This window comes from Triturus cristatus, chromosome 3_2 (genome assembly GCF_964204655.1).
Source record: "Triturus cristatus chromosome 3_2, aTriCri1.1, whole genome shotgun sequence".
In the NCBI taxonomy this organism is placed as follows: Eukaryota; Metazoa; Chordata; class Amphibia; order Caudata; family Salamandridae; genus Triturus; species Triturus cristatus.
Window position 1 is genome coordinate 1,066,561,819 of NC_140584.1, and position 26,283 is coordinate 1,066,588,101.

General features: G+C 44.2%; 1 protein-coding gene across 1 annotated transcript in view; it reads left to right on the forward strand.

The window, feature by feature from the left end:
• The window catches only part of LOC146859134 (uncharacterized), a 2,052,335-nt gene that overhangs the window by 352,753 nt on the left and 1,673,299 nt on the right, over window positions 1–26,283 (forward strand). The window contains exons 29-34 of the mRNA XM_085649806.1: window positions 1,990–2,143; window positions 3,997–4,148; window positions 12,742–12,921; window positions 13,501–13,710; window positions 14,884–15,019; window positions 19,177–19,320. Of these exons, the coding sequence (XP_085505932.1) occupies window positions 1,990–2,143; window positions 3,997–4,148; window positions 12,742–12,921; window positions 13,501–13,710; window positions 14,884–15,019; window positions 19,177–19,320 (976 nt within the window). The remainder of the gene's footprint in view (window positions 1–1,989; window positions 2,144–3,996; window positions 4,149–12,741; window positions 12,922–13,500; window positions 13,711–14,883; window positions 15,020–19,176; window positions 19,321–26,283) is intronic.

Below are 26,283 nucleotides of genomic sequence, written 5' to 3' on the forward strand. Positions count from 1 at the left end.
ACCAGATCTTTGCTTTCTTAGCAAAGAGAGTTCAACAAGGCCACCACTGTTTTTATTGCTTCTGTTGAAAGAGGAGGCATTCTGTGGCTTCCAAATCTGTATAGCCTACAATTGGTCCTTTTGCTCCTTTGAATCTGAAATGTGTTGCCGTTGGCTTCAGTGTTGGTATCCTTGATATCATGGTGGATATCAGACAGAAATTATGTTGTGTTATATTATGTTATGTGTATTTGTGTAGCACACAACTCACTTGGGAGGGTATTCTGGTGCCGAAGCAGGAGCTGTATGGTCCGAGCCGGGGTCAGGGCTAGGTGAAGAGCCAGGCCTTCATTTCCTTGCTGAATTAAAAAACAAAGGAGGAGGCTCTAGTTTGCAAGGGCTGGTAGTTCCAGGCTTTAGGAGCGAAGTAGGAGAAGGCACGACTGCGGATTTGGTTTTGCATATGCGTGTGGTGTGTGTGAGTAGGAGTACGGCTGAGCAGAGATGCCTCGTAGGTTTATGGAAGTTAATACGGTGGTTGTGGTACGTGGGCCCAATGATGTGTACTGCTTTTTATGGGTGCGTGAGGAGTCTGAAGGGTACTCGTTTGCGTATTGGGAGCCAGTGAAGCTCTTTAATGTGCAAGGTGATACGAGTGTGAGTTGGAGGATGAGGGTGAGCCTGGCCCCTGAGTTTTGTATGATCTGGAGTTTTGGTCAGTTGAGCATTGATTCCAGCAGATAATTTGTTGCTGTAATCCAGCTTGCTGGTGATGATTCTGTGAGCGTTGGTGGGGAGCCATTTGAAGATTTTCTTGAATCTCTGGAAGCAGGATTTACTGGTGAGTTGGTTGTCAATTGCTACACTACGATTCTTTGCGTGAGTTGCTGGGAGGGGTGTGGATCCAAGTTTGTCAGGCCATCAGGTGGAGTCCCAGAGCAAGGAAGTACATAAATGGGCGGTTGCGGTTATATATGGCAGAATGTGGAACCTCCGTATCAATTTTCCGCATTATTATCTCAAGTACTGAATTTTGCTCTTCATTTTTAATGGATAGGTCGCTGGTGTTACCTACAAAGGGTTATCTCACCGTGCTTTCAGTCTTGCTGCGGAAGCATGGAGATCTTTCCTCCTTTGAGAACCATGTACTTCCTTAATTGTTTAAGGGGTTGGTGAACCTGTTTGTTACATTATTTGGCAGTGGTTCCACAACATGGCATTGGCTCAATTGATGGTCACACCACTCAAACCTTGCGCAATTGATATTGTGTAACTTACACCTTAAAACTATTTCACTGGTGGCAATAACTTCAGACAGGGTTGTTTGCCATGTTCTTCCAAGGCAATGGCACTTTGAGAGTAAAACCATCTTTCCTTGTTAACATGGAACGCTTGAGTTTCTTTTTTACCAGTGTATTAATTTGCCTACATTATTCTCAATCCTATATCTTAAGCAAAGGAGAGACTTCTCAGATTGGACCCAAGTAGAACACCCCATCGTCATTTAAATGGTAGGAAAATGCTCCCATGGGTGTAGCTGTTAACTACACATACAATTTAACAATGGAGTGTGTCATGCTTAAGGAAGTACTCTGAAAACTACAGGACTTGAAGTAATTATTGTACACTCTACCAAGGACAGAGTAGAACTCCTAAATTCTTGAGAGGAGTACCTTTGTAGGAGATCTGCAAGGCGGCTGCTTGAACTCTTGTCCAGAGTTTTGCAAAACATTTACACCTTGATTAAGGTTTCAGGACTGAAGCCTTGGGAGGAAGTACATTTCAAAAGTAAGGGAAAGTAAGTAAGAGAAAGCAAAATATCCATTAAAACCAATGTTACAAAAGGTATGTTTTGTTTATTATAAATGTTGATTTTCCAATAATTTTTACCAATTAAGGTAAACATATTTATTGTCCTGTATATTATTCTTCCTGTGAATTAAAATCAGTCTAAAAAGAAAATTCTACTTTACTTCAGCAAATGTTTATTATGTATTTTTTTACTTTTAGCTAACTTTGCCATTGATTGAAGACCTTAGTAATTCTGCAATGAGGACAAGGCATTGGAAGCAACTGGTACGGCAAACAGGAGGCGTTCTGCGCGTCACCGCAGAGAGCCTGAGAGCAATGACTCTCGGGGACCTACTTGCACTCGGGTTGCAAAGTAAGTGTTAAATGCATTGGTTTTATGCAGTAGTGCTAAGTAACAATTGTTCCTTGGCAAATGGGTGAGGGCAATTTATTAATTTGTTTAAAAAATAGAAAACAAAGTTTTTAACTGTAGAAGATTGGAAAAATGAATGTTGTTTCTTATGGTGATAGATATCCAGTAATGCGAAGAGTTTCATTTACACTAATGTATAGCCTATGTACATTACATTATGCCCCCAATAAGCTATGCCTCCATGGTTTGTCTGTGCACTGTCACAAATGCTAGTGTTATGTGTCATCTTTTTAAGGGACGTATACTTATAGCAAAGTGCATCCGGTTCTAGGTCTCTCACCTACTACCAGCTCTATTAAAGAAAGTGAAACTGTGCCTTCCAGAAAGTGACTTGAGAACTGCTGTGCACAAAGCAGCAGCCATATAGGTCCACCCCCTTTCTCTATTCCGACATTGTTGGCGGCTCAGGGACCCCCCAGTGCCTGGAAGGACTTTTGGAACTAAAAAACAACCAGCTTAGAACCAGGGGAGCTGCCTGTACTCTATACAAACGTTTCCCCTGAACAACTTACATTCCACTGTATAGTTGTTGGCCCTACCACAAATTGAGGGAGCAATGAGCTACTCACTTGCCTACTAGGCAGCGGCAACTTAATACACTAAGAGCCACAAGAGGCCACAGTAACGGCAACTTCTTTGACAAAACAACATGTCCCATTTTCAGAGGACATGGGCCTGTAGTTGTTTGGCTGGCCACGGGCCACAACAGGGTCAAATAATCCAAGATTCAAAATAGAAAGAAACAGGGGGATCCCCACAAAGTAGATAGGACTTCTGCTGGTTGTTTGTTAACTTGATCTGGCTACAAGATTCAGATGAACGAATAGTGGGTGATGCTCCCTCGGCGTACTGGTGCCCACACTGTGGAGCAGGTTGGTCCTTACTTTGAGCTCTAAACCAAACTGTTCCCCTACAAAAAGAAACTGAAAATTTGCCTTTTCTGATCATACAACTTACCATGCCCAGGATCTGCGGCTGCCAGGCGAGAGAGAGATCCAACTTCACAACCCCCAAGGCAGTTTTTGGACTCCTCCCTGAAGACACAGAAGATCAGTTCAGTAAGAACCTGCTCCGCCCGTGTCACCATGCTCCTGCCTGCAACAGAGCACTGGCTCCAGAAATATGCATTTTAATTTCACTTATGCAAAAGGGTAACATAAAAGCTGCCTGCATTTTTAGCTCACACAGATTGTTATGCTGTAGATCAAGGGCCAGCAAAAGAGACAATCCCTGAAAAGTGTCCACGGACAATTCAGCCAGGGGTGTCCGGGTTTGGTTCACGAGAGCCACATACGTGGCACATTAACAGTGCAATCACAGATTATGTAATTATTTCCTTTTATATTCATTGTATGCAAATTTATTCCATATGAATATCCTGAAAATATGGCAAGGATTGGTGTCTGTGCACTAACAATTGGTAGATACTGGGTCACTTAGATTATTTTTTAACTAATAATGAATTTTTATTCATTTGATACACAGCTTTTATTCGGCAGCAATTTTTCCTCCATTTATTTTAGTTGGTTTTATTTTCGATGAGTTGTTTTTTAAGCATCTTGTAAACTCAAAACCAAGGAATAGGTCACTGATGGAGTTATGGGGGGGTGGGAGGGGCCGCAGGCCTGTACACCTATCTCTGCCCATGCAGGTCTGGATGTCCTATTTAATAGGACAGACATGGACAAAATGGAGGCATTACAAAGAAATATGCCATTGTGTTCACCGTGCTACAAGCCGTTTCCTTCCAATGCCATGCATGTTTGCGCTTAACCTTGTGTCCAACATTTCAGAGCACACAGGGCACGTGAGAACCATCGTGCAGCGAGCCGTCAGGGATGTGACAGTTGAGAGCGCCCTGAAAAATTGTGAGGAAGTCTGGCTGAGCAAGATATTTGACCTGAGGCCTCACTGCCGAGTCATTTCAGCGAAGGGATACAATGAAGTAAGTCAGCGAAGCATTGCCGCTACATCTGTGTCAGACTAAACGCCGCTGGCGGCGAGCATTTTATTTGTGTTTTATTGCAACAAAATGGAATCAGCGGAAAAAATTGCAGCGGAAAGCTGGTTGAGGTGGGATTTTACTGAGCGTCGTTTGGTTACCAGATTTACGCAATGAATTGATTTTAATTACCATGGTGCAAACTCAACTCAGTAGTGTTGCAGTAGAGGTTACTTCTGCATCTCTTTATATTTAAATTTGACATTTTTGTAACGGGGCACTGATAATATCAGTTTTTCATTTGCAGTTTACGGGCTGAATGATAATGTATGTCGGCTGTTTGGTTTATGGATAATCCGTGTGCAGTGGTCCTGACCGACCTTCTTCATAATGCATGAGTTAAATTAAGCATGATTCTACCATGGATGTTTGGTTCTTGAAATACGTCATTAGACAGGGAACATATACCTACAAGCTAAAGAGGTGGTGTTTAAATGAACATGATTTTCTGCTAGGCACCCACATTGTCGCAGCAGTTTTTACGTATACTGTCCAACAAGGAGGAGACACACCCTTAAATACAGCCAGTGTTTTTGTATTGGCATATTTTAGTCTGTGTCAGGCTAAAACCTGCACAGGCTGATAGTATTCTGATGTTTTTGGAGGGGTGCAGGATGAAGGTGAGAAGAGATGCAGGTTGTTGGTAGAACTGGTGTGAGTAGTTTTACCACAATAAGGAGGAACAATGGGGGATTCTGATGGATCCTTCTAACAGCAGATTCCTACTTGTAAGAGACTGGGTTGTTGGTTGACTGGGGTGTGAGCCCTGGTCAAGCAGCAACCACAATCCTTGTCAGGGTGAAGCACAAGCCAACCGTAAATGAAGCTGGGCTCAACCCTCTGGTAGCTTGTCACAGAACTTGTCAGGCTAACTTAGAGGCAATGTGTAAAGTACTTGTTCAACACTTCAAACAGTATTAAAGTGAAAACACCACACAAAAAGGATCCAACACCAGGTTAAAAACATAGTTATTTTTAATGAATAAAACAAGACCTAAATAATGAAAATCCAATCAGTAGAACCAGAGATATGTATTTCTAAAGATTTTAGTAAAAATAGAGCCAAAAAGCACATAGCGCCAACTGTGTGGATATCTGGCCAACCGTACCAGGACAAAGTCACAAGTTCAGGCTGAACACAATGGACTGCAGGCCAGCGACAGGGACCTAGTTAGGTCTGCTGAACAAAGTATCTTAAATCCTGGTGTGAGGAGCAATGTGAGGGTCCCCGTCGAAGATGAGTTACGCTGCCATAGGGATGTGTTGTTTCCAAGTTGTGGTGAGGCTGTGATGCGAGGTCCTGCATGGTTGTTGAGGATCCCATTGACGAGGGCTAGTGATGCGAAGTCTGGTGTCGAAGATGAATCACTCAGGGCGATGCGTCGGTTCTGAAGAGCAGCGTTGCGGAGTCTGGACTTGTCGTTGTCAACGAGGGATATGAGGGCCTGACCCGAGGATGCATTGTGCAGCTGCTGTTCCAATGAAGCTCACAATGCGGTGTAAGTCTTTGCGATGGGGAAGACCCATGCAGCGGCTGAGAGACGTTGGTTCTGTTTGGGATTGCGCCGTGCAGCAGAGGAGATGTGGCAGTTCCGCTAGGCCCACCGAGGTTAGCAAAGCAACTTAGGCCCACTTCCAAGGGTCAAGGACTGAGATGGCATAACTTAGCAGGGCGACTCACAGACAGCAAAGTCCAGGTGCTGGGCTCGAGATTGTTCCCTGAGGCGCAAGTCAGGAGGCCAGCCAGCTAGCCCTTGGAGTCACTCTGGGGTTCTGGGTTCATCAGATGCAGGTCCAGCCCTTCTCATCCAGACAGGAGGGCAGTAGACAGCAGGTCAGCACAGCAATTCCTTCAGAGCAGCAGTCCAGCAGAGTGGCAGTCTTTTCAGCAGCCCAGCAGCCCTTCTTCCTGGCAGAGTATCCACAGGTCTAGCAGTGTACTGAAGAGTTGGTGTCTGAGGTCCAAAATGTACATCCAGTTTAACCTTTGAAGTTTCTAGAGGAATGACTTCGAAGTGCATGGGTGTCCTGCCACCCATGACCTGGCTTCAGACTTAACTACAGGGGGTAGGCAGTCCTTTGTGTGGAGGCAGGAAACAGCCCATTCAAGTGCAAGTGGGGCTGTGCCCAGCTCATCCCTCCCATCCTGCCAGTAATGGCCCATCCAAGCACACCTAAGCTCCCTATTGTGTGCGGCTGTCTGGGAGGAATACATAAAGCCCAATTGTCCACGACATCCAGTCATGTGACCCAGAGACAGGCTGCAGGCACCAAATGGCTAAGGTAGGAAAATGGCAATTTCTAAAAGTGGCATTTTCAAAATTGTAATTTAAAATCCAACTTCCCCATAAGTAAGGATTTTTCATTTAAATTCCAAAGACATCAAACATGAATGAGTTACCTGTTCCTATTTGAAAGTTGTAGCTTATTAAATATAATAACATAATCCCAATGTTATCCTACAGGAGAGGTAGGCCTTACAGTAATGAACTATGAATGTAAGAGATTTTCACTACCAGGACATGTAAAACTTAAAAGTACACATCCAGCTTTTAAATACACTGCACCCTGCCTTCTGGGCTGTCCAGGACCTACCCTATGGGTGACTTACATGTATTAAAAAGGAAGGTTTGGGCTTTTGCCAGGCTGACATGGCAGTTTAAAACTGCACACAAATGCTGCAAAGGCTGGATTGAGACAGCCTACTTAAATGAGTTGTACAATCAGGGCTGTAGGCCCACTAGTAACATTTAATTTACAGGCCCTGGGCACAGGTAGTGCCTCTTTACTAAGGACATATAAGTAAATTAAATATGCCAAATGGCTATAAGCCAATTTTACAACACTTTAAGGAGAGAGCAAAATCACTTTAGCACTAGTTAGCAGTGTTAAAGTCTGTAAAATCCTAGTGACAGCTTAAACAAAGTCAGCAAAGCAAGAGGTCTGAAGGCAAATAGTTAGGGAAAACCACTCCAAAGATGCGAGGTCTAACACTCATCTTTAGATCTATCTGGAACCTTTCAACAGCAATGCTTCGTGCGGCTCCACATTGACTCCTATCTGCCCCTGAGTGACGAGCAAAGCTGCGTATAAGTGCAACCTCTGCATGCCTACGTCAGTTTCTTTCTTTCTGCATCTTCTGATACAGATCTGGAACTAAGCTCCCTCTTTTCTTGTCAGTTTGATAAGATTTTATTCAACAAAATTGCAACGCGAGGTCTTGCTCTCGCACAAAGAGAGGGTGAGGTCTTGCTGCCGCACTCAAGGCCTTTCCCTCAACAGGTTGAGACACCGATCTGTTCTTGGCATCGTCTGTGTCCTTCCAACCTGCTGCAGCCTACACCAGCTTTGGTGCTGACTCCAATTCTGGTGCCAAATTCTGCACCTGTCACTTCAATGTCAGTGCTGGCGTGGGCTCTGCCGTAATTAGAGATAGTGTTCGTTATAGGGTGCGCGCAGACAACGTGCAGGTCACCAGCGAACACTATCATACCAGTCCCTCAACTCTGTGGTATCAGCCTCAATGTTGGTGCGCAGAGGTAGAGCTTATGTGCAGCTCTATTTGTCACTTCTGGAGTCAACGTGGAGCTGCACGATACCACCTGTCAGCTCGCAGGAGCATTACTGTTTAGAGCTTTGAGATCCAGTCTGGCCCCATGAATATTCTAAGAGTGAGAAATCTGCAGTTGGATATAGTATCCACCAGAAAGAGGTATCGAAAGAAAGTAGCTTGTTCTTCTGGTGCATCCTTTCTCTGGCAACACACAACTGCCATCAATCGGGGGATTGTAAAGCTGTAAGGGTCTCAAGGCAATGTCGCCTTGCTTTCCTTTCTCGGAGAACCCCCAACATATTGAGGACTGGGAATCATTATAATACTTTATAAAGCCACCATTTGAAATTTTCCCAAGTTTCTGGTGGGAATATTGAGTGTTCTTCCGCTTTGCTTCTTTGAGAGTCTACAACGAGGGGAATTACTTAGAAAGGAAGAAAGATTTAAGATATAAGAACCACTGATTTAAAAAAAATAATAATTCAACTCCCAATTGCAGCGTAAACAACTTAATTTTTCCAGATATAGCACTTTGACGGTGGTGTGATAGTGAGTGCTTAGAAAAAATAACATAAGAGATCCCATAAAACTTGTGCAGGTAGAAAATAAAAGCTTGTATCACATTATAAAATTATGCTAAGCCACCTACCAGTCGCCCCAACCCCTCCCCCCACCCCCCATATGTCAACTTTTAACACTGAAAACCCTACTTTGCAGGTAGATTTCTCTTTTGCTACAAATCGTAACACCATAAACATGTTAAACTAAACCAGTTACTGTCCGAATAGATTATTCAAGGGCTTATTGATGCTCTGAATCATGCATTTTTAAATAAATAGGCACACGATACTAACATCTGGAACAGTGCTTTGTTTGGTGAAGCCTAATTTAGTAAATGAAAATATTCTGAAGAAACATTTTTAAGCTATCAGAAAAAAGAAAATATCAGACACATTCCTTTACAACTTTGGATGTGAATGAATATTTCTATTTCTTGGTTAGGCAAATGGGATCAGGCGACTCAACTACACATGTGGTACAAACACACATGGAAACGTGACTTACCCATAACATCACCATTGAGTCAGGTTAAATCGCCATTAAGATATCAGTAGCGGCCTGGGGTGGTGGGGTGAGGGGGAACGAGGGAGGGGGAATAATTTAAAAAAAAAAATGCCTGCCCTCTTTGCTGCAAACCGCCAGCCACATTCTCCGTCCTCCTCTCGGCAGGAAGCACACAGACCCCAGAATCCCCTGACCAATCACAACAAGGCAGCGTTGTGATTAACAGGGGCTGGCAGGCTATGCATGTTCTCCTCCCAGGCTGTAACTAAAGTTATCATTTTATATTTTGAATTCAGCTTGCAGCTCCTCTGCCTTAGCAGGGGAGCCGCCACTGCAAGATATCAAAGCACCTACAGAACCAATGGCGTGGGGATCACAGTTTTGCATGATAGTGCACAGTGAACATTTTCCAATTAATTGTCTTGAATCTGGCAATAATACCTGATGTTGACCTCTTTCAGTAGAGCTTCCTAGCTCTAAATATCACAACGAGCTGTTTAGGTTTCTAGTATCCCTAGTAGAAAGCCTAAGCCAGTCTCTACCGCTCATTGGTAACTTTCATAGTAATTAGGAGACATGTCCTGTCACATTTCTTCAGTAGGTACATGTCACCTGCATTTTTCGATTCATAGCTTTTTGGTTATATCTACAACAAATCACAGGCTGCCGCTGTAATTGTAAACTGTGGGGCCTCATTCTTAAAGAAGTGAATAAATATCCACCGAGAACATAAGGATTTCACGTGGGTAATGATTTACATTAATTTCAGGAATTTACAAACCTCTTCCAGGATAGCCCTAGAAGCCTTCCTTAGGACCCTGGAAAGGCTTGTGAACTTCATTTATCATGCACGAATATACACATATGTTCTTGCTTTTAAAAAAATAAGTCCAAGTGCAAATGCAATTGCTAAACTTTTTTTTTTCTTCTTCTGTATGGGAAGATGATTTCACCAACTGAAGTGTTCCTTTATAATTCCAACCTCGAAAAAGATTTATACCTGCCTTTGACTGTAATAAATATAAGACTATTTTCGGGGTGGGCCAGCGATGGAAAGTGGTTTTTAGGTCTCGCCTGACCATGCGCTGGTCTGGCGAGACTTTTTGTGAGGGCTCAAAAAAATGCTGCCATGGCCAGCCTAGTGCTACAGTGCATGTGCGTGGGCGCGCGCTTAGGAGCAGAGGCTGGCAAACCTCGTCATGCTCATTAAGCATCTGCGATCACTTTCACTTTTGCCCGCGATCACTTTTGTGGCGTCCCTTTGATGTTCTCGTTCAAAGAACATCAAACATCAAAGAACATGTTGTTGTGTTAATGCTTTGCTGCGCCCGTTTGACTTACAATGTGCTTTCTCTTTCCACAAACTCGATGTTTGTGTTCCTTTATTTTGAGATGCTTTTAGTATTACTGTTTTGTGACTTAAAGAACATTAAGGAAATGTTACTGTGAAACTGGACAACGTTCACAGTGTTTATTTCTGATCGCAGCGGCTGCTTCATGTCCGTTGCACCATTCAGGGCGTCCTTTCGTTGGCGCTTTCATGAGGACATGATGAGGAAGCTGGAAACTTTTGGCACATTCTCTTTAAAAGCACAGCGAGTCCTTTCGTTGGTGCTTTCATGAGGACATGATGAGGAATCTAGAAACTTTTGGCACATTCTCTTTGAAAGCACAGCATGTTGGCGACTGGTTAATCGATTAGACCTATGTAGCGCTTTAGATCTCAAAGCGTTATGGTGATTGCAGCAGTTACAACTCATGAAATATGGGGTGCAACTCGCAAGGAGGGGGCAGGTTTGAGTGCACATTGGCTGCAATCGAACTCTTAAGATGATGGGCTGTGTGTATCCATTATCAGCACTCAGTCTTCGCTGAGTGATCTTGTTTGTTTTGTTGTTGTGTTAATGCTTTGCTGCGCCCGTTTGACTTACGTGCTTTCTCTTTCCACAAACTCGATGTTTGTGTTCCTTTATTTTGAGCTGCTTTTAGTATTACTGTCACACACACAATCACAACCACACATGCAACCACACACACAACCACACACACAACCACATGCACAACCACACACACACACAACCACACATACACAACCACCCCCACGCACACACACAACCACACACACAACCACAAACAACCACACACAACCACACATACAACCCCTACACACAACCACACACACACACGACACACACAACCACACGCACAATCACACCCACAACCACACCCACAACCACAACCACGCACACACAAAACCACACACAACCACACACACACAACCACACACACAACCACACACAAACACACACACAACCACACACACAACCACACACAACCACACACACAACCACACACACAACCACCACATACACACACAACCACACCCACACAACCGCACACACCACCAACACACAAACACACACAACCACACACACAAACCACCCACACACCCACAACCACACACACACACAACCACACACACACAACCACACACACACACAACCACACACAACCAGAACCACACACACAACCACACACACAACCACACACAACCACACACAACCACAACCACACACACAACCACACACACCCAACCACACACACACTACACCAAAAACCACACACATAACCACAACCACACACAACCACACTCACAACCACACACAGCCCCACACACACACACAACCACACACACAACCATAACCACACATACACCCACACACACACACACACAACCACACACAACCACACATCCACACACAACCACACATCCACACACACAACCACACCCGCACCCACACACACAACTAGAACCACACACAAACAACCACACACACACACAAACACACACACAACCTCACACACACAGCCACACACAATCTTACACAATCACAACCACACACACACACACCACCACACACAACCACAACCACACACAACCACACACACAACCACAACCACACACAAAACCACACACACAACCACACACACACACACAACCACACACACAACCACACACACAACCACAACCACACAACCACAACCACACACAACCACACACACAACCACACACACAACCACTCACACACCCACAACCACACACACACACAACCACACACACAACCACACACACACACACACACAACCACACACAACCACACACACACAACCACACACACACACACAACCACACACACACACACAACACACACACACAACCACACACACACACACAACCACACACACAACCACACACATACACACAATCACACCCAACCACACATCCACACACACACAACCACACACACACACACAACCACACACACACACAACCACACACACACAACCACAACCACACACACACAACCACACACACACACAACCACACACACAACCACACCAAGCATTGGCATAGCCAATAGGTCTTGCATATGGGACCTTATAAGTGTTTAGCCACACAACAGTTGATGTGGTTGCACCAAGGATATTGTGCTGCATAACTAAATACTTAGAAGGTGCCAAAAGCGAGACCTATTGGCTATGCCAATGCTTGTTAATAGTTGTTCATAAACTTCCATGATATTCCCTCCAACACATCACTCATATCAGGAGAGTTACTGATAAAGAAACATCTGTGTGAGTTAATTCATTTAGGGGAGCAAAACCAGCTTTCCTGCTCACGTAAGACTACCTTACATATGTAGTCATTTTACGACTGAACCCCTAGCAGGGCTTTTGTTTGGCATCACCAGCGTAGTGTGTGCTCTTGATACAGAGCTGAGCCGTCAGCTTCACCCATTGCATGCCTAAGATCAAAATAACAGGCTTCAACCAGAAACAATGCAATTGCTAACATTAGTATGAATTAAAGTGATCATTTTCCCTAGCCTGTTCATTAATATTGTTCTTCTACTTCAGGATCTTGCTAGCTCAGTCTCTGGCAGCCAACATAACAAGGCGGATACTCCCAACAAGAGTGCTCCGAGTACAAAACACAGCAGGCGAATGAGCAGGCAGCTGGAGAAAGCTTTCCACCTTTCCAGAAAGGGGGGGCGTGGAAGTGCCCTCTCCTTATACGACTCCCTGAAGTACATTGAGGTAAACTCTGCACACTGAATCTTTGTCCCCAGTACTGTTTGAAGCAAGCTCTAATCTCTTTGCTAGTCAGTGGCGTAGCAAGAGTGGGGGCGGTCTGCCCCTGGCGGCTTGTGTTTTGGGGAGGGCGGCCTCCCCACTGCTCTTATCGGTGGCCGTTGCGGGGCGGCCGATGCAGGAATCGACAGCTACCCCCTCCCCTACTCTTACATACGTCCCAGTGGCGTAATGAAACTTGAGAGGGTCCAGCTGCACAGTACATGAAGGGGGCCCCCTCCAACCACACTCAGGAGCTCTGCTGACAGGGTACTGGGCTGAAGGGGCCCCCTGGAGCTGGCCCCCCCTTGGACCTTTGTTACGTCCCTGATACGTCCTCCGCGGGGCGGCTGCCGCAGGGACCGCCACAGGCAGCAAACTGTCTAGCTACGCCACTGTTGCGAGTATTCATGTCTGCTTCACTGTTAAACAAAGAGACTGGTCCAGATGAATGTCCCCAGGGGTTTTATTGTGGACATTATATGCACACTTATGGCTTGTACAATAGTTGACTTTCTGACTTCATATCGTTTTACCTTTCTTTAGGAGCTTGGCACAGTCATGCTGCTAAAAAATACAGAGTGCATATTCGAAGAGTTGGAGAACCATCAAGTGGTCCTGGCTACTATGCAGAATTATTCTGAAACAGGTTCTTTTCTGGACGAGGTTATCAAGTGGCAAAAGAAGCTGCAGGTCATTGAGACTGCTTTTCATCTGTGGCTTCTTGTCCAGGAGAAGTGGGCTCAACTGGAAGAGGTAGGGTGTATGGGAAATCTCTTTTGTTTGTTATCACATTTCATCGTGTAAATTGTGACTGTACGGAGTAAGCTCAACCAGGAGTAATAACTTTTAAGCAGCAAACAGAAAAATCGGAGTGGAAACTTTGCACAGTAGCAGTATTAAAAACTTTGCACAGTAGCAGTATTAAAAAGTACATTTGTTTAGCAAGAATTATTCTTATATGCTATAACAATAAAAACAATATGCATGTTTCACTCAGCATTACATTTTAGTTGCTGGTTGGTTTCGAAACAGCTTTGAAGTTTACAGCTGTGATTTCTTTTCAAATAATCTAAATTGAGGTTAACGTACAATCCTGCGATTCCTTACAAAAATGCTTTACATAGAGCTGAACTCTGGTCAATTGAGGATACTTTCCAAGATGGCAGAGATTGATTAGATCCTTAATCACTGTGTGTGCAATGTCCCTTAACCGAAGCTAACCAATCATCACGGCCAAACAACTTGTCGTTCCATCTAATTACTACCATGGAAGGTGTAGCAAAAGCATCTATATTTTCAAAGCTATTGGCGTATGGAATAGATATTTCGAAGATGTTGCTGTGATATACACACATATTCGATGACATTGAAGGTTTGTAATATCGGAAACATGTCATAAGACTTTAGAAGAACTTTCAAAAAAGTTATTGGACGAGTGACTAAATTGAAGATGATTTGATGACCCTTTATTAGTATGAATTGGCGGTAATTGATTTAGAACATGGGAAAGATGGTTGGTTACTTACAAAATGTGGAAGACTTGAGGTTTTGCCATGTTTTACTCTTATAATAGAGGAACTTTCTTTACAGTGGAAACTCTTACCCTCTAACATAAGCTTCTTTCAGATGCAATCCTTTCTAATTGAATAGTTGGTTTTGTAACCAAGGGTATACATTCTTTGAAAGGCATGGCATTAGTGGTTGCTGTTTCTCTTCTTAGCAAGCCGATCAATATTGTGATATTGGAAGACAGGTGGTAGTTTACCTGTCTTATTTTTAAGGGCAAAATTGGCAATAGTTATAACATGATTTGTTTCATTTTACATTAGGACATGCTCTAAAAAAACAACAACAATTCTTGAAATGAAATTTAATTATTGTGGTGGATGGTTCATTTTATTAAACTGTGTGCATCTCTTTATTTAGGTCTTTTCCACCTTAGGTGTGCGAATGGCAATGCCGAAGGAAGCTGTCCTTTTTGCTGACGTCCACCACAATTTCAGCTGCTTGATGAAAGCTGCAGAGGAGAATCCTAATATCCTGCAAAACTGCATGAGAAGAGGTAAGCCTGGGTGAACAGGCTTTGAGATCTCTTTTCAGATCGTCTGAACTATGAGCATTTCTGCCGATGACCCTGCAAGACGGTGATTGACACGATCTTGCATAAAAAGAAGAACCTCATTAGTTTGTCCTGCTTTGAGCTCACAGCCGGTCATACTAATGAGTCCTGCTCCGCCTCTTCTGGCATACTCTTAGTGTTTACAGCAGTGCTTGCCTGGAAGGCTTCAGAGACTAGTCCTTCCACCATATTAAAGAAATATTAAGAAAATCACAGGTACAATCTACCTGAGAAGCTGTAAAGGCTCCCGCAGTTTATTTAGTTTTCGATTGTCTTTAAATCTTGGTTTTGCTTTTCATCATTAATTGCGTCGTCAATGAGCTTTAGGTGAATGAACAATTCACTCCATTGCAGTGGAAAATACGTTTTTCGTACGGAAATTTTAAGACTCAAATCTATGCTTTTTCGACTATTGCCATAATTAAAGTGCCTTCCTGTCATGCTACTCCGTAGAATTAAACTATCAAAGTCCAAATCGTGTTATGTATTGGAAATTTCTCATGGACATCCCTCTTGGCAAAGGTACCAAAATTGTGAATGGCCTCTGCAGCAAGGGAAAGCTCTTCTTAAAACCTAAACATGCAATTTTGTTAATCAAGGCAGCCCCTTTTATCTGCAGAGGAATTCCAACATCATCTGGCCTACTCAATGTAAATGTAAATGTAAATGTATGTGTCTTGTAAAGCGCACTGCTGCCCTGAGGCGTCCTGGCGCTGTAGACCGCTGGGGAACCCGTCCTGGCTATCCCTGTGAGATGGTCCCTCCAGGGTATCTCCAAGGTGAAACCAGGCATCCCCAGCGTGAGAAGTGTCACACAGCATGTGGACGGGGCCCTCAGGGGGAGGAGCTGGCCTGGCCTTGCCAGCTCCACCAGATAGGTGGGAGAGGCCTGCTATCCATTTGACATATTCAAATGGCTGCCTTGATTAACAAAAGGAGCATGTTCATCATTTTGAATTTTATCTGCTGGGGACTTTGGGTGTTTTCTTCTGCCATAAGTGAAGCACCCAAAACAGAAGTGCTTCATACTGTTTGGAAGGTGCTGGTGCACAATGTGAGAATTAGGTATAGGTTGGTTTAGGGGAACACGTCAATGCATGCACGTTTTACTAACTGCAGAGAAAATGTGGCATTCAGAACAAGAGTGAAACTGGGAAGAGAGGTAAACCTTCCAACCTGCTGCTGAGAAGAATTTCCTGCTAAAGGAAACACCAGGAGAGATTTCCAAACCTTCCAGCTTGCCTCTCTGTCTACCTGGACTGGGGCTGCATACCTGCTGGGGAACTTGCCTCCTAGATCCTGGAGTTCTAGAAAGCTGAGAAGGTCTCAGCCAAATGAAATAACTAAACTGTAGGAAGAATTCCCAGTTAACTGGTGTACTATTGATGATACTTTGGAAACCTGTCTTGGTTGTGCTTCACTCCATTCTATCAACAAAATGGAGATCAGTAGATTCAGTTCAGAAGAAACAGCGCAAGATCTGTAAGTTATGTCATACCATGGTGTGCAGACTTCATGGAGGGCTATTGCACAGTCACATGCAGTGTATCGTAGCCCTGAAATTTGCTCGGACACAATCCCCAGGTTGATACCACTGGGTTAATTCTTAATCTGAAAAAGTCTCTAAGTGAAAATGCAAAACTTTGATTGGGATAAAATCTCATCTTCTGTCTAGTTGTATGCAATCACGGGTTGGCCTAATATGGCGACTAGATCATGGCAAATGCTCCTGAAGGCTCTAGGGAGGTCACTTAAATGTAAACGGTAACCAGCCGTCCATCAAAAACTGGTGGTTGTCCCAACCACCTACCTGTCACATTCCCCGCCTCATTTAGGGCCGGGTTTAACAGTTTGTTTTAAGGCAGGGCTGCAGTCGGCTTTTCCATTGGCAATTTTCTTGGTACAGCTATTACTGTTAGAAATGCCTTATACGGTGAAAATCAACTGGCTTTTCTCCACATCTGTCATACACACCATGGCATTTCTGTATAGGAAATGTGGTTGCATGTTATGACTACAACCCCCTTCCTTGTAAGTCTGTCTGTCTCCGGAAAATAACAGAGCACTGACAGGTCTGTTTTGCCGCCACATCAGAAACGGTGACCTGAAAGCTGCCGTCACTATCAGTGGAAATACTAACAACTAAACTGGTCTAACACATCTATAATTAAACATAAAGTTTGTTTAAAAGTTTAGCAATGGGGAGGGAATGTTTTCCAGCAGGCGTTTTGAAAATAGGTAGGTGTGTCAGCGGCTAGGCATGGGTTGGGGATAGAAAGATGAGAGAAAGTCTTGTGTAATACCATGATCTTGTGATGTGCATTCAGAAAGACATCATTATTAATGCAGTAGGTGACACATTTTTTCCCAAAGTCGAAACGTGTTTCGAGGAAATCCACTCCCTCTAGCACAATCGCTAGCTGCAACATACTACATAATTGACAAATACTCTAGCCATTTAAGTGACATGAAGCATAATTCTTGAAATAGTTGCAGGACATTCCATCCAACACCTGTTCAGGCATTTTAAGCGTGTGGTGTACCTAGGCTGGTATTCTTGCCCTCTGAACAGAGAAAGAATCCAGAGAGGAGACTCAGACCCCATCCCATACTTTTGCTCCTAGGAGACAGATGATTCTGTACACACCTAGGCATCAGTACCCAAAAAGTGGACATGCTGTGGGCTAGACAGAACTTTAGGAATATATTCTGTGACTCTGAACTTGTGAAAAATGTTGTTATATTAATACCCTATGCAATGACACTCACTCATGTTATTTATGTCATAGAGATGGAAGACTGAGTTAGCAGATCTATGTGTTTGACCATGTTACATATTAGTTAATTTAAAGTTCCCCAGAGCAAATCCATTAACTAACCTATTTTACAGAGGTTCAAAGTTGATACCTGCAGTTTACAAATCATTCTATGTGACAGATGTATTAACCCTCTTTGCTTTGTAACTGGGGTGGGAACCTCCACTGCACACACAGATAGCACTCAGCTTAATATGCCAAGCTAACTTCCCAACAATGACTAAAGAAAGGGGTGGCTTATGGCTGACATATGGAAAGACACTGAGATATCCAGAATGCCTAGCTCCCACCAGTGAAACCAGGTTGAGGACATTTCTCATATTTTGTTCAATCTTCCATTGAGATTCGTGCCCTTTCCAAGATTGGATAACCAGTCTGAGCTGTTCTTAGAATTTGTGGTCTCTGCACATCATTGAACAAGAGATTTGCCCAGGACTAGCTGCAGCACAGGAAGAAAGTGAGCTGCTTGCAATCATTTCTGCGATGGTGTTGTCAAGGAAATTAATTGCATGGGTTGTGTGTTTGTTGGACTTGGATTTTGACCAGTCCGCAGTTTTTTATGGAAGCTCATAGAAGCAGCACAATTGTTTTACTCATTACAGACTGGAGATGTTTAATGAAACAGGATTCTGAGTTGGGCTCTAATTGCACCAGCATGACTTTCACCAGATTTTACTGCAGATTATGAGGGCAAACTGCCTTAAAATTTGGTCATGTTGAATTGGGGGGAACTTTTGCAATAGTAAATAATGCCCCATTCCAAGTTTCAAAACTCAGAATGATGGGCAAACTGGGCAACCAGAAACTAACACACACGCTGTATTTGTAATTACCCAGTGCACAAACTCAACCGAAAAATGCGTGAGACTCAAAATGAGGGCATACTGAATAATTTTACTAATATATAAGTCACAGAGCAAATGTACTAACTACGCTAACTGAATGCTGGCATGGTTGCTGAGCAGTTTGTCAGTTCTGATCTTTAGGACTCAGGGCCGTGAGTAGTACCAGCTCAGATCTGAAGCTACACAAAAGGTACATGCTTTTAAAGACACTTGCTAATTTGTAGGGGGAGAGAAAGGGTTATTGTAACCAAGAAGGAAGTGGCACATGAGTGCCTCGTCAGAGGTATGAAGCACTATCTAAATTTTGAAATACGATTCTGTCCCCAGCCGATTGCCTCATATCCCTAATCCAGATTGTATTTGGTGGTGCTGAAAACTCCAGCTGTGTCAGAACCAAAATGGCCGCCCTCTAATGTACGAATGTCCCAATGTGTTCCAGGTCTGCAGAGCTCACTGGAGCAGATGAACCACAAGCTAGAACGGTGCCAGCATGCAGTGCGGCTCAACTTGGAACAGCGACGGCTGGCCTTCCCCAGGTTTTATTTCCTGTCCATAGAGGATACTCTGAATATTGTCTGCTTTGGTAAAGTATACACATTTTTCTGTTTGTTCATCACAACTTACTTCAATATTAGATTAGTTCTGTAAGGTCGGGGTGCCGTTCGTGGAAGGAGTTGGACATTGATTTTAATGATGAGCTTTTAAACGGAGGGGTCTATCTAAGGCAGAGCAGCGGAGGAGTCGCCTGAAATCCTTGCTGGAGGCTGTCACCTGAGGAAGTGAGTGTAAAGCGGGACTGCGAGGACCAGCAGCCCCGTGCCTGAACACAGCTGTGTCCTCTTCCCGTACTCCCGCCCTCCCGCCCTGACGCTATAACACTCCTCACGGCCCCCGCTTCGCGGGAGCCGTTCGTGGAAGGAGTTGGACATTGATTTTAATGATGAGCTTTTAAACGGAGGGGTCTATCTAAGGCAGAGCAGCGGAGGAGTCGCCTGAAATCCTTGCTGGAGGCTGTCACCTGAGGAAGTGAGTGTAAAGCGGGACTGCGAGGACCAGCAGCCCCGTGCCTGAACACAGCTGTGTCCTCTTCCCGTACTCCCGCCCTCCCGCCCTGACGCTATAACACTCCTCACGGCCCCCGCTTCGCGGGACGCGCGCGGGCGAAGCCCGGGCCAAGGGCGGGCCCGTCTGAGCCCGTCCGAGAACGCCAGAGACCGGAACGGGACCCCTCTCTAACACCTGCTGCTTGTAACTCTGGGAGCCTGGTAAGTGCAAGCCTATTACAGCTCCTTTGTAACTCAGAGAGACTTTGTTTTAAAACGTGGTGACCGGATGACAAAAATGGATAAAACGCAGAAAAGGGATGGTCCGATCTTGCAATCGACTGGGGGTGCCCTAATGGGAACATTGGACAATTTCTTGGTGAGAGTGCAGACAGTCCTTGCTAAGGACATCGAACTAACGGAGAAAAGACTTTCATTAGACATTCTCTGCGACAAGAGGTCTTCTTTGGGGAGTATGGTCAATTCAAAATCACCTCCCTGTGGTCAGCCCGTAAGGTTGGATTCTTCGAGCCCAGTATCGCCCGTGTTGGAAGAACAAACCAACGAGCCAATGATATGCCTTACGTCTTTCATTGAAATACCGGACGATAATGTTGATAATGCTAATATGGGTAATGGGGTCTCCATTTCAGAACCTTTGCTAGGTGTAAAAACTCGCTCAACCAGCAACCTAAATGCGGCTTCCGGCAAGCAACAACCAGCCACCACCCTGAAAAAAAACTGTAGGGGTAACCAAAAGAAAGCCGCTGGGAAGATCATTAATACCAAGGCTGGTCAATCCCTAGCCCCAGCTCCACCGAAGGCTTTTGCCTCACACCCCAAACCCCAAACAACTGATGTAAGGTCACATCCATCACCATTGTTGGGGATGGCGGATGTGGAAGTAACTGATACTGTACCTTTTTGGGCTAAAATTGAAAGTATTTTTAAGAAATTATGTGATCCCATCTACGAAAGATTAGGCTCTATAGAGAGTAGACTTGTGTGTATGGAACTCTCACTCGCATCGGGGAATTCTCGGGGTGGCAAACAACACCAGAGCTCGTCAAAACAGCATTCTGGTATAACAGGCCAACGGATTGTGACCAAATCTACAGTCAGTAATTTGACTAACTCCACACTAGATAATCGGCCTATCCCCCATGAGCCTGACCAGACCCCAGCAGTGGACATTAGGATAGCAGACGAACATCTCTCCCCACACCCGATATCAGCCAGCCCTAGGGATAGTAGAGAAGTAACTGGCAGGCAGTTTCCAACCATTCAGTCCGGAGTACAGGCCTCTTCAGGCCTAATTGATTTACATCTACCCCCTGAAGCTGCCCCCTATGTGGTGATTTTAACTGGGGTTCCCAGCCTGGCGAAGGGGGCAAGGGAATCCTATTGGGATTTGAAGAACAAATGCACTCATTGGCTTAATGCCAAACGACCACTGCCGGCCCAGATGAGTGCTGAGATCTTATATGTAAGGCGTGTAAACTGGGTGGGCAGAAATACAAAATCATCTAAGGGGGATTGTGTGGTTGTTAATTTTAGGGATAGGCGGTGTGTGGAATACATTTGTTCCTGGCCCCAAAACGCTTCCGCTTCTTCCTCTGTGATAAGCACAATGCCACTGTCTTACTTTTATGTATCCAAGCCACAGTTTACAGGTGGGAATACATGCAGGGGCCCCTTGACTAACGGAACCTTTTTTGAGGATATAAGATCGATTAATAGATTCGATGTACTCTCTGGGTTAGCGGACTGTGACTGACTGTTTAGTGGTAGTATACACTCTAACGTTGCCATACCATGTGTATCCTTACTATCATCAGGCACATGTGGCAAAACAAATGTGCTCTTAATGCCAGATGAGGGTACGTGTGATAGCGATCCGCCTGATGGTAGTGATGTTAATACATCCCTTGTACAAGTAAACATGATTGGGACTAGTGTACAAGGCATGCATGTTGAATGTCAGAAGGAAATCTTAGGCATTAACTCCAGGCCTTGTCTTGGTCAAGATATAGTCCCTTCTCCTATACCAATCACAGGGAGTATGGAAGGGGGATCTAATTCTGCAAGCCACGTATTGTTTTTATCTTGGAACGTGGCGGGTATAAACTCTAAGCTTGCATCTCCCCTTTGGGTGGATTTTATCAGTAAGCATGACATCTGTCTTTTTCAAGAGACATGGTCAGTGGATCCGGTGTTCATGCTGGGATATTTGAACTATTTTGCTCCGGCAGTGAAAATGCCCAGGGGACGGGCATCAGGAGGCCTGATCATGTGGGTTAAAAAGAATTTGGAATGTAAATTTCAAATTATCCAAACACAGAACCCCGATATATTGGGAATTAGGCTGACCAGTCCGCAAAACCTTAAAATTGACATTTTCAATGTATATGCAAGGGGCTTACCAGGTGGGAAAAAATCTGAGGTGATATCTGCATTAAACATCATTGTAGAATCTAGCCCCTTTGATGTGCTCCCACTTATCGCTGGAGACTTTAACACGACCTTCGAGCCACTTGGGTCTCAAGACATGCTCCTGACAGAGGAAGAGGATGCAAAATGGGGTGTCCCACAGCTTGAGGCGAAGACTGTCAGCAAATGGACTGAGGCGGCCCTGTACCTGAAAGGGTTCTGCCTGGGTAACCAGCTGAGGGCAGCCAATGGCAGAACCAAATCAGATAGGATGTGTAATAAAACGTATAGCAATGGCACAAGGGCAAGCAATATAGATTACCTCTTAGTCCATTTGAGGATGTGGCATATGTTAGTGGATATGGTGGTTGAGACACGGATTGAAAGCGATCATAATCCCCTAATAGCTGCGTTTGATTTGAGAATGGGAGCTAGCAAAGATCAAATACCCGATAAGTATGGTCCAGCGGTAGTTCTATCAAATAACGAACGCCACCTTAAATGGCGCCACGTAGCAGAACACCCAGACCTGTTGGATAGTATAGAGTCCCACGTTGAAGAGGCACTGTCGTCAATTACGGCAGTAGGTAATTTAGGACAACTCCCAGTAACATTTGAGGAAATCCATGGGAAGTTAGTTGGAAAACTAAAATCTTGTTTTTGCAAACCCCCCGTAGTGCTGAAAGCCCAAAGAAGTAAGCAGGAGGGTTGGTATAACGCCTCCTGTAAACATGCTCGCACCGAGCTGGGACTTGCTTTAACATCAAAAGATCCGAGCAAGATTAAATTTGCTCGTAATATTCATAAGAAAGCCCTATGGAAAGCAAAAAAGGAGTGGAACGAAAGTGAGTGGCAAGACTTAAAAGCAGCATGTGCTCATAAAGACCAGAAAAAATTCTGGAACATTTTTAAATGGAAAAAGGGCGAAATAGTTGACAGCCCTCAAAATCATGTACCACAGAGTTCTTGGGTAGATTTTTTTAAGTCTCAATATTCGATAGGCCCTGTGGAAGCTAGCGAGTCTTCTCAGGTAAGGCCTTTTTATGATACTCCTGTGTTTAGTGTCGGGGATGTTGACATTGCGCTCGACAAGGTGACTCCGGGTCGTGCTCCCGGCATGGACTGTATCCCGGCCGACGTTTTTTTGTACAAAAGAGAGAGGTGGTTATTATATATTATGCACCTAGCAAATGCTATTGCACAGGGAATGCCGATCCCGTACTCTTGGAAAGGTGCGGAAATCGTCCCAATATATAAAAAAGGGGATAAATCGTTGGCTTGCAACTATAGACCCATTAGCCTGATAGATGCTTTACAAAAGATTTTGGGCAGGCTGGTCTTGGGCAAAATCCAGACCTGGATGGAATCAAGTAATGTGCTGAGTCCATTGCAGGCGGGGTTTCGCCCTAAAACCAGCACTATAGACCAGGTATTTAGGTTTATTGTCCTCTATTGGAGGACAGTGGTCCTGGAAAAAGGGGTTTTGTATGCCGTGTTCGTCGACCTGCGGGCGGCCTTCGACTTGGTCCCACGTGGCAAGCTGTGGCAAGTGCTGGAGGGTTTGGGGATGGCTCCGGAGTTGTTGGCATTAGTCGTCCGCCTACATGAGGGCAATTTTGCTCGGGTCCGGTGGGGAAGGCAGGGCGAGGTTACGGAGTCTTTCCCCGTGGAGCGAGGAGTGCGGCAAGGCTGTGTCTTGGCACCGACCTTGTTCTCACTCTTCGTGAACGGGGTGGCCGAGTTCCTCTCCCGGGTCCCCTCAGATGCTCCAGCAATGGCCGGTACCCGCATTCCTGTCCTTATGTTCGCGGACGACACTCTGCTGATTTCGAAAACCCCGAGTGGCCTACAGCTGACCCTCCGGCGCTTTGAAGAATTCTGCTTGCTACGTGGTTTGGAGATTAATGTCTCCAAGACCAAGTTTATGGTTTTAAATGGCCCGAACCCGTGTAAATCGTACAAACCCTTTAGTGGCGTAATTGTAATGAACGGCTCCCCCCTGGAACAGGTGGACGCCTTTACCTATTTGGGAGTAACATTGCAGAAGAATATGTACTGGAAAAGCCAAATAGACTCCTCTATTCTGAAGTTTAAACAGCAGACAGGTTTCCTTCTAAAAAGGTTCAAAACCTCGCAGACCCAGCCAATAGCCCCACTCCTTGAGGTTTATACGATGAAGGTACGCAGCTCATCCTTATATGGTTCTGAGCTATGGGGATATGGAAGTAACCCAAAGCGATTGATCGCCATGGAGAGTGAGTTCATAAGGAAAGTTGTTGGCGTACCGCAAAGTACTCCTTTGTTACCCCTTTTTTGGGACTTAGGTTTGAAAACCATACAAGACTCTGCCAATCTGCGACCATTGCTTTATTGGCGCAGGATCTGGTCAACTGAGGAGCTAAAGCATTATGCGTTGGGCCTAAAAGAAATAATGGAGAAAGATCACTTTCATAGAATAGACTGGTTGAGGTCCATTAAGGTGTTACTATACAGACTGGGTTGGAGCAACCTTTGGGACGATCCCCTAAATGCTGTTTTCCCCTCAAAGGAAATTGTTAAAACCAGATACTGGGAATTTATCGCCAATGAATCTGCTGCAAAGGGGTGTACTTCCCAGCTAACAGCTAGATACCTAGAGATCAAGGTTTATCCCAGTCAGGAACGTTATTGGGATTTGATAGAAGCACCAACTGATCGCAAACTTTATTTTCAGTTTAGGTTAGGCACTCTCCCTATTACTTCATTTACATCAAAATGGACAAAAGGGTCCTCGGACAAATGTCCAAAATGTAGGGACAAGATCGAATCTATGAGCCACTTTGTTTTCTTTTGTCCCCTTTATGAGCTCCCACGGAAAAAATGGGTTTTACCTGTCTGTCGCCTCTTAGGCACCCGAAGATATGTCGAGGCATTAAGAATCTTGTGTTCTGACCCAAGCCCACTAATTGCAATTGCAATGGCAAAGTACATAAAGTGGGCCTGGATAATACGCTCCAGGCAGACAAATATTAATAGTGCCAATTTAGTAGCGCTGATTTGAAGTCATGTATAATGTATCTTTTACCTTTTAATTTCGGATTTATTTGTTTAATTTAAATTAAACTAGGAAGTTTTTTTTTTTTTTACTAACTGCTTCACTAGATATTATTCTTGTTTACCTAAATTGTTGTTTAGTACAGGTGTAAGTCCGAAAATCATGTGTTTATGGAAATATGTTATGTCTTAACCTATGTTTTAGCTTGTGTATGAAGTTTGGCAAATGTATGATACTTTCATGACTTAATTGTCGAATAAAGTTTATTAAATCGATTAGTTCTGTATTTTTCGGAATCGGGATTCATTTAAATGTCATTTAGAGTTAGTAATAATTTGTTCAACCCTTGCATACATTCTCTGTCTTTGTTTTACACATGTTGTGCCATGCTAAACCTCTCTCTTCTATACTTTAAATTGGCGGCCTCTTATTCTGTGACATTAACCTCCACAGGTGGCTTCAGTGGGACTGATATATTCAGTTTGGAACATAATATCTGACTGAGGGATCATTGCTGAGAATTCAGTTCAGGCCACACCAGCAAGTTCTTCTTCCTAATGATCTCGTTGATCACAGTTCGGATACCTGTGTGGATTGTTTACTGGGCACTGTTTGCCAAGCACTGTAACTTCTTCTAAGGATGCTACGTTTGGCTCCTCCACCCAGAAGGCTCAGAATCCTGACATTCAACCACTGCTTGCTTGCTAGCTAGATTTAATGAAATCCTGTTATTTTTTAATTTATTTTTTTGTAAATATGTTTATTAACATTCAAGATCATACAAACACATGACAATCAGTAATCAACCCTTCCTTAAAACATCCAATTGGACAGTTGCCCTAGTAGAGCCATGCCCAGTGAACCCCGTTGACAGGCTCTCTGAGTAATCGCTCCCCCTATAAACCTTACAATATAGTCTCTAGCAATTCCACCATCGGATCAACATGCAAGGCCACATTTACAGGCATATGAATAATGGAGCCTTCGTGCAACAGGTCCAGTGCATAATCAATATGACTAATCCTAAATCGATCATCTA